Genomic DNA, 9889 nt, shown 5'->3' on the forward strand with positions numbered 1-9889 from the left:
ACATCTAGTTGTAAATTGGCTTTAATGATAAACAGAACGCCAGTGTGTTGCATTAGCTACTGAGATGAAAACATGTAGCCAGGTAGCTAAAATTATTTTCACCAAGACCGATATACAATTAATGGTACAGGTGGATAACCGTCAAGAAAGTGAGATTTAGGGATAAAGATTTAAACCTGTTTATAGTTAAAAGACATTATTCATATATATATATATATATATATATATATATATATATATATATATATATATATATGAATGCACAAAAAAATGAACATATGAATATATTATGAAAATATTATATTAATAATATATACCATATATAATAATATATCATATTATATTATGAATATATGAATATATATTTTCATTGTGCAATGAAAAAAATATTACACACATCATCAACCGTCTAGTCACCAAGGTTTCTGCCAGTCACTTACAATGAGTTATCTCTACATACAGTATATTATACACAAGATAGAAGGTACAAAAAATCTGTCTGAAGTTGCCTGTATAACGTATAATATACTGTACAATAAACTGACAATCACACCTTTAAAAAGCACAGGACAGCTAATGAACTTACAGTACTTACAGAATACATACAAAATATTTAAATTGGTAATTAATGCAATTTTAAATAAAATAAATAACAGTAATTCATGGTCAGTTCGTTTTCTTTTATTATTTTAGTGCTTTGGCCTTTATGGGCTCACTATGGATGACGTCAGCTGAACAGAAGGCACGTGCCGCACCGCGTGTCGTCACATGACAGAAGAGAGTAGCGGAAGTGAGTTATTGTGTTTAGCTGAGATATCAGGAATATCCCGTTATATATGGTGAGGTTTGTCCTCCTCACAAACACAAGTCAGCTGCTAATTTTCAGTGAGCTCCGGTTGTGGGTTTCTTAAATGTTTAGTCAGCCCTTCCCCTCACACAGTGTTTGTTTAACAGGTTTTTTTAATCATCACCGGTCACGAGTTTTAGCTGAGTTTTAGCTGTGAGGCAGAAGTTGGATTCCTAGTCAACTTCACCGTTCCACCTTAAATGATACTCTTATAGCTCCTGTAGAGCAGTGCTTCTCAAATCTGTCCTAGACGACCCCTAGCACTGCACATTTTGTATATCGACCTCATCTAACACACCTGATTCATCTCATCAGCTCATTAGTACAGACAGACCTGAACTGGGTGTGTCAGATAAGGGAGACACAAAATGTGCAGTGCTGGGGGTCCTCCAGGACAGGTTTGAGAACCCCTGCTAGAGAGAAAACATTTAGTAGTCTTTTCATTCACTCATTTTAACTGTATTATCCTGGTCAGGGTTGATCTTGGGAATACTACGAGTAAATTGGGAATACTCCCTGGATGGGACACCAATGCATTACAGAGATCCATAACACACACGTATATATACACTCTTTCACACCTAGGGTCCATTTATCTTTGCCAATCCACCTACTGGCATGTTTTGGGATTTGGGAGGAAATCAGAACCCAGAGGAAACCCACGAGGGACACGGGGAGAACGTGCATAGAAACTCCACACACATAGAAACAGAATCCCGAGCTCAGGACTGAACACTATATGCTGCACCACCATACTTTTGTATAAAACAGCATTGAAATGACCAATTATATCTCTTGGAAATGTATTTTGGCTGCTTTTGTTTTTATGCTGAGATTTTAGTGGGAGTTTGTTGGCACCAATGCCTCACCAATGTTTTAATCTTTGGTTTGAACACACCTATATAAAAATTAGGCATTATACACAACATACGAAGCAAATTAAAAGCTTCTTCTCTTTTTTTTTTTTTTTTTTTGCATTGTTTATTGCAAATAGGTCTCACAAAAGTATAACTTTTTAATTTAGTTATTTTTGAAAAAAATTTTTTTTTACATCATCTCCTTTATATGTGATTCCAGTGCTTAATGAGTGTCTGGATTGCTCTAGAAATAAAATCTATTCTAATTGATGTTGCATTTTCTGGTGTTAATTTGATTCACCCTCATTTTAAGGTACTTTTAAGAAGACTTTTGGTCTAGACTAAGACTATGTTACTCCATTTCAGGTGGATTTCTGTTCTGAAACTGTTCTGAAATTTGAGTGGTCCATGATGATTTCATCCCCTAAACAGTGATCTGAACAATTACTTGTATAGAAAAATTAGGTACATTGAAACATTATTAAGACACTTTAAGGGTGAAGGAGACTTTGGGCCAGATGGGAACCATGCTATTCCACTGAACCAACTCTCTTTCTTTTAGACTGGAGGTTTTTATTTTGCAGGGGACACGGTGGTTAGCACGTTTGCCTCGCACCTCCAGGGTTGGGGGCTCAAATTCTCTCTCCACCCTGTGTGTGTGAAGTTTGCATGTTCTCCATATGCTTTGTGGGTTTCCTCCAGGTACTCTGGTTTCCTCCCCAGTCCAAAGACATACATTGTAGGCTGATTGGCATTTCTAAATTGTCCATAGTGTGTGAATGTGTGCATGATTGTGCCCTGAAACGGGTTGGCACCCCGTCCAGGGTGTCCTCTGCCTTGTTCGCTGGGATAGGCTCCAGGCTCCCTGCAACCCTGTGGCTGCTTCTCAATACTCAATTTGATGCTTCCTCGTTTCCTCGCTTCTCCGTCCTCCAGCCCGTGACCCAGAAATAGATCGAAATCAGCCATCCTGAAGGACATATCAATTCTCTAATTGCACCGCAAGGAAGTGAGGAACAAGGAGTGAGGAAGCTTCCAGAGGAGCTAGGAGCAAGGATACACAGGTGTACCCTATGCGGAAGTGTTTCTCGTCGAAAAACCTGACGCACGTATAAACTCCCCTCCCCCTTTACATCTGCCACAATCTCAACCAAAAATGTCCTTTGATGATGTGATGGAATTTTGTGTGAAATATAATTAAATAATAATATGCTTACAATGAGTATTGTAATGAGTAGATCCTCATATGTTTGGATATGCAAAGCTGCACAAAAGATGTGATAAATTATGTATTGTTCATTAATTTGTTGTTGAATAACCCAGACATGTCACATACTTTCAGTGCATTTCGCTTTATTAAGAATATTCTTATTAACCGACAACATAACGGTAGATAGCTGAATCTCAGTGAAGTAATCCAGCTCAGCACAGTCATCATTAATTGACGTCGCTTTGAAGTGACTCTTGAGAGACCCAGGATATTTCATTTGACTTGCTTCGGTTCCTCTCTCCTCACCTCTCATCCTTGCATCCTTCTCTCACATCCTATGGGGGTGGAGCAAGGACGCAAGAAAAGGAGACGAGGATGCACAAATAAGAAATGAGAAGCACCTTGTGTGGGATACATGGAAAATGGGTGGATGGTTTTACAAAACTCCACACAGATTGATTAGTGCCCTCTACAGGCGCAATAATCTCATCATTTTAAGGTAGAACGGCGAATTTAAAGAATCTGCTATTAAAACAATAACTTGAGCCTCGTGAGGGGAGGAGGGATCAGTCAGTCAGTCAGTCAGTCATTCAGTCAGGTGAGAAGAGACGAGAGAAGGAAAAGGAGACGGGTGTCTTCTCGTATTCTCTGCAGAATTCCTCTCAGGGTTTGATGACACTGTGCCCACGACCATGTTGTCGTTTGAAGAAGCTAAAGTGAAATTAGAGTCCGCGGGTCAGAGCCACGTCCTGCGGTTCTGGCCTGAACTTTCGGCTGAGGAAAGGGGCGCGTTTCTGGACGAGCTGCTTCAGCTGGACCCCGCAGAGCTGCAGAGACACTGCCGGAGCGCCGTCGAGGCCGCGAGCCGAACGGAGGAGCGGCTGTGTGGGCGCATGGAGCCGGTGGAGCCCGAGTTCATCGGCGGGGTGCGGAGAAGTGATCCGGGCTCACTGCAGGAGTGGGAGGAGGAAGGTCCGACTCTGCTTATCTCTTGTTTATACACCTGGCAAAACAGATTGTTTTTTTTTTGTTGTTGTTTTGGTGCATTTTTTCCCCTCATGCTGTCAAAAAAGTGGGGCAGCTCCTCTGGCTTTGAGTTTGATTTGATATTTTGTGATATTTCTTGCTTTATTAGCTACTTTTTAATGTTTTAGGATTCCCTCCTCTTCTTGGGATGCTATAGTTATTCTTTTTCTTGCCTTTTCTTGATTTTTTCCCCCTCATGATTTCCTCTTCCGGTTCATTATTTTTGGCATGAACTTTGTTTATTTATTATTTATTTATTAGGAGATTACAGTATGAGTAGATGGAACCCAAAACAGTACACAAGACGTTTATTATTATTATTATTATTATTATTATTATTATTATTATTACTGCAGGACTGAATAATAAGGGTGATTTTCATAAAAATATTATCATAACATAAATAAAAAATTAATAGTTAAAATAGTTTAGTATTACAACGAAGAAAAAAAACAAGAAAAATATGAAGACTATTAAATAATAATAATTACATGTGTGCAGAGTTCAAAGTGTAAACAGTGAAAAATCAAGGTTTCAACGCCACTGTATTAAACATGTGTTAAGAAATTGCTGTGACTTCTTATAAAGTCTTATTGCTGTGTGTAGGAATAACCTGACGTAACCTGTATCTTGGTGTTCCTTGGTAAAGCAAAAAAACCCCACACGGTCTGTTTTGACTATGATGTTGGGAAAATGTGCTAAAAATATAGAGCAAACACAGAGCCAGGCAACTGTAACAAGTTTCCACTGTTATTCTGAGTTATATATAAAGCACTCTGACTTTGGAACTGAACTGAAAAGTGCTACAACTAATCAAACTTATATCTTTATTTTGACTGAGTATATTTGTTGCAGGTTTTTCACAGATCGCCCAAAACAAAGTGGCTGTGCTGCTGTTAGCTGGAGGACAAGGAACCAGACTCGGCGTTCCGTATCCTAAAGGAATGTACAACGTAGGGCTACCGAGTGGCAAAACTTTGTATCAGATCCAAGCAGAGCGGATTCGGAAGGTGCAAGAGCTGGCCAAAGAGAAATGTGGTTCCAAGTGTACAGTACCTTGGTGAATTTCACTTTCATCTTCCTCAATCACATTCATATATGCTCCAAACCACATAAAAGTTTTAATTCCGTTGTCTAAAAGTTATGTACTGGCAGAACCAAAGTATTCAGCATCAGCTTTAATAACTCTTTATCTGCTTTATATAGGTATATAATGACCAGTGAGTTCACTCTGGAGCCCACAGAGAAGTTCTTCAAAGAGAACAACTATTTTGACCTGGACCCTTCCAACGTGGTGATGTTCGAGCAGAGGATGATCCCAGCTGTCAGCTTTGATGGGAAGCTTATTCTGGAAAAGAAGAATAAGATAGCCATGGCTCCAGGTTTGAGATTTTTTTTATTGAGGTCTGAAAAAGCATACATAATCAACATAGATGTGACTAAAAAATTTTCATTATTTGAACAGTTAGAATTGTGGAGAAGCACACTTATCTACATTAATTAAACACTGTGACACATTTCTGATGAACAAACAATCTTTTCTCCAAATATTATGTTCTATATTATAATTAGCTGATTACATTTAATGCTTAAATAAAGGTGTATTTGTTTTCAGACGGGAACGGAGGCCTTTATCGTGCCCTTGTAGACAACAAGGTCTTAGATGATATGGAGAGAAGGGGGGTGCAGTATCTTCATGTCTACTGTGTTGATAACATCCTGGTTAAACTGGCTGATCCACTGTTCATTGGCTTCTGTGTAAAGAAAGGAGCCGACTGTGGTGCTAAGGTACAAATAAACATAGATTATATAATATGAAGGTTTTTATTTTGTGCCTTCGTACTCTCACATTGTTGGTGGGTCAGGGAGATGTGCAAGTTTGTAACTATGGAATGATATTAGTTGTACCAATACTAATACTAGTGTTATTGCTAAATTATGTGGTGCAAAGGTTCTTCTGGATTTCCTCTGCCATGCATAATTCTATGTTTCTTCTCTGTGTGTTGGTGAGGTGGTCGAGAAGGCGTATCCATCCGAGCCTGTGGGTGTAGTATGTCGTGTAGATGGTGTGTACCAAGTGGTGGAATACAGCGAACTGGAGCCTGAGATAGCAGAGCAGCGCCACCCCGGGGGAGAACTCGTGTACAACGCTGGAAACATCTGCAATCACTTCTTCACCAGAGACTTCCTTTGGGAGGTGGCCCTGTGAGTGACACTGTGTATATAATTTTCATTTTATTTAATTGTTTTGATATCTATATGTATTCTTTTTTTCTTTTTCTTTTTTTAACATGGAAATAGAAAGCCATAGACCATAGACATGTATAATGTTTGTCCACTATGATTAGCTTTGGAAGCCCATTAACTATTATTAGCCCATTAAATATTATTACTACAATATTAATGAAAATTCCTGGTTGAAACAAAAAAACAGAACTTACTACTAGACATATATCTGAAAAATATATATACTAGGCACTGTGTGATGAGGCTCAATATTAGTCAGAAATTCAAAATCCAATGTCCTCAGCAGCAGAGAAAGGTTGGTCTTTCAAGACTAAGAATTCTATTCTTAACCGATTAATCAACCAATCGTTTTTAAAATTGATACTGAATGAAAACATAACACTCAAAGTAAAATGTTGCTGAAGTTTATTGCAAAAATAAACAGTACTAACTGTACCATGAAAATGTATTGTACTTTTTTAAATGAAACAAATATAATATAGTAACTATTAATACATATTAACGTAAATAAAATATATACATTTAAACTGAACCAAAAAGTAACACTCCAAATAACAAATAAAAATAGAGACATCCAAAATGAATTTAAAAAACACTTCAAATAACACAACAAAATTTCAGTCAGTTATAGTTTTTATTTCGCCTGTAGAGGCCACTTTCGTACTGTATAATGACAGTGGACCCTTCTCAGCCGCTCCCTCAAAGGACACAACCGGGAAAAACTATTGGTGTGGATTTTTGCCAGTAACCCATAGTTCCACCAATCAGTTATCTGTGCCGATTAATCTGCAAAACCTATTAATAGTTCAACCTCCAACAGATTGCATTGGTGTGCTAGCAGGGATTTTCCTGCTTCTTTTTACATTTCCTGATTTTTTTACTTCTGTTGCTCTGCATAATCTGAATGAGTGGGGTTTCATGTTATTGGAGAAGTCCTCTTGATACTTGCCATGAACAGTGATTACAAATCACTTGTCTACTGTCCCTCATAGAAACTGTGAAATGTTTCCACACATCTGACATTTTCACTGCTGATGTGTGGTTAGAACAGTATGTATTTTTGCATTTTAAAATTTGCTTTCATTTTTATTTCCTCAGGAATTTTCAGGAGCAATTGAAGCAACATGTAGCCATCAAGAAAGTACCATTTGTGGATGAAGAGGGTAAACCTGTGAAACCTACAAAACCGAATGGAATAAAAATGGAGAAGTTTGTCTTCGACGTCTTCCAGTTTTCAAAGTGAATCTTCATTATCCATGTTATTAATAAACAATTTAAAGGTAATTTTTAAAATCTAGTTGTACATATAAGTATGTCTGTCTATTTGCAGAAAATTTGTTGCCTTTGAGGTTCTGAGGGAGGACGAGTTCTCACCACTGAAAAATGCAGATGGCGCGCCAGTTGACACTCCGACCACAGTGAGGCGCTCTCTGTTGGCTCAGCACTATCACTGGGCATTGCAAGCCAAGGCCATCTTCCTGGATGAGCATGGCAACCCCATCACTTCAGAATACAGGTGCCAACATCCATCAGTGGAGTGAACCTGATGCTTAGTGGTTTCTATACTTGTTTACAAGAAATGGAGAAATCAAAATCTTGGAGAATTTGTGATAATTGACCGGTGTTTTATTTAATCTATAGGGCGGCTCAGGATGGTGATCCTCCAGCAGTGTGTGAAATCTCTCCACTTGTGTCTTATTTTGGAGAGGTGAGAAATCTGAAACGCTATTCCTTTCTGTATGGAATTGAGTCTTGTCAATGAGTTATACCATATACCATGCATCAGTCTTTATAGAAGGTCTTCATACAACTTCAGCATGGTTCATTCAAATAATACTTCATCAGCATTAATAAATGAACTAAGAGGTCACATATATAGAGGCCTTCTGCATCATTATGGGAAATAATTCATTTCACTACATCATTGGGGAGGGGGAGATTTGTATGTTCCTCTTAACACTCTTCAAGTCTATGAAGGCTTTGCTACCCTAGGGGTGTAACAATACAGCATATCATATCATTCAACACGAAACTCTCAATTTGGAACTATCTGTGTATCAAACAGTACATTGAAACAGACTGCATAGTAATCTGAGGTACTCATTATAAAATACCACTTATATTATGTGAGGTGTAATACATATTTAAACTTTACCAAGTCCAAACAGTAGCCTCATCTTTATCTCGAATCAGGAGAGGCTACTGGGGTTAAACACACTTCTCTTTAATAGCATGCCAGCATACCAGCTGACACTAACCCTTTGTGTCTGCAGTTAGAAAAAAATATGTTGGTTAAGCTTTATGCAGCAAAAAAAAGAGAGAAGAAAAATACATCTTTTCACAGTTCCTAAATTATTTGGGCTTGTTTCTGGTCTTTTTGTGTGGTTTTTGAGATGAGATGTAATGTGCTAGAGATTGGCATGAACCATTTTGTTACATTCTAATGTATATTTTGTTTCGTTATATGTTGCTAAGAATCTGAATGGATCCCACAAACACTGTCATTATTACATTTCAGTTATTGGAATTTGATCATGTTGAATGTCATTAATTAGTGGAAATTAATTGGAAATGGAAACCTAAGGCACATTTTCATGCAGTGCATTTTTCTGTATTGAACATGCGCATCACATCGAGACACCACAGTACTGTATCATTGTACTGACTTTTGTGTATTATTACATCCCTACTAACTAGTTGATAATTTGAATCAGGTAAAGTTAAATAAGGTATTAAGCTTTATACTATGGTTCTGCATATTAGAACTAGGTTACAACTAAACTCTAGAAATGTATTTAGCACTACAAAGTTTAAAAACAACAAAAGACTAGTCACAAATTTCTTAATGGCTCAGTGGTTAGCACGTTCGCCTCACACCTCCAGGTTTGAGGGTTCGATTCCCGCCACTGCCCTGTGTGTGCGGAGTTTACATGTTCTCCCTGTGTTGCGGAGGTTTCCTCCGGGTACTCCGGTTTCCTCCCCCAGTCCAAAGACATGCCTGGTAGGCTGATTGGCATGTCTAAAGTGTCCGTAGTGTATGAATGGGTGTGTGAGTGTGTATGTGGTAGTGCCCTGCGATGGATTGGCACCGTGTCCAGGGTGTACCCTGCCTTATGCACAATGCTCCCAGGGATAGGCTCCAGGTTCCCCGTGACGAAGTAGGATAAGTCCCATGACAAGGCTCTTAATACAGCTGTTACTACCTCTGCCTGATTCTTTCACTCGTACTCATAAACACGCACTCTTTCTCACTTCTGTTTTTCAGGGCCTGGAGAAGCTGCTCAAACACAGGAACCTGAAATCTCCTTTTCTGCTTGATGACAACAATGTGAAGAGTTTCATAGATTCATAGTTTAGATGCTTTTCTGATCTTTTTATATTCAGTCAAATGACTTTGGAATAAGGGAACTGAAACATAAAACACTGCCTAAACAAGGGATATATATATTTTTATATACTCTGTGTTTATATGCATTATTATTATTATTATTATTATTATTATCATCATCATAAGTTTGAGAAATATGCTTCATATATCCGTGAAATCAACTGAAAGCAAAGCAGTCTGACTTTAATAAATGATCTATTATGCATCAATTCGTTGATTCAATTCAATGACTTTTAATTTTTTATTATTATTTTTAATCTAAACGTTACGTCGCAACATAACTATTATCACAAACCAAGTAGTCATGTGACAGA

General features: G+C 38.0%; 1 protein-coding gene across 1 annotated transcript; it reads left to right on the forward strand.

The window, feature by feature from the left end:
• The first annotated feature begins 3448 nt into the window (after positions 1-3448).
• Positions 3449-9780, forward strand: uap1l1 (UDP-N-acetylglucosamine pyrophosphorylase 1, like 1). The gene is made up of 9 exons (XM_053617991.1): positions 3449-3886; positions 4796-5000; positions 5147-5322; positions 5556-5728; positions 5952-6145; positions 7286-7426; positions 7518-7703; positions 7829-7895; positions 9453-9780. Exons 1-9 carry the CDS (start codon positions 3607-3609, stop codon positions 9537-9539), a joined length of 1509 nt encoding a protein of 502 aa, XP_053473966.1. The 5' UTR covers positions 3449-3606; the 3' UTR covers positions 9540-9780.
• The last annotated feature ends 109 nt before the right edge of the window (positions 9781-9889 follow it).

The sequence above is a fragment of the Ictalurus furcatus genome, chromosome 28, assembly GCF_023375685.1.
Source record: "Ictalurus furcatus strain D&B chromosome 28, Billie_1.0, whole genome shotgun sequence".
NCBI lineage: Eukaryota > Metazoa > Chordata > Actinopteri > Siluriformes > Ictaluridae > Ictalurus > Ictalurus furcatus.

Excerpts from the sequence above, each read along its gene's own strand:
- uap1l1 (XM_053617991.1), top strand. The coding sequence starts at position 3,607 with ATGTTGTCGTTTGAAGAAGCTAAAGTGAAATTAGAGTCCGCGGGTCAG. Across the intron at positions 3,887-4,795 it reads GCAGGAGTGGGAGGAGGAAG|GTTTTTCACAGATCGCCCAA; the intron begins GTCCGACTCTGC and ends TATTTGTTGCAG. Across the intron at positions 7,896-9,452 it reads TTGTGTCTTATTTTGGAGAG|GGCCTGGAGAAGCTGCTCAA; the intron begins GTGAGAAATCTG and ends TCTGTTTTTCAG.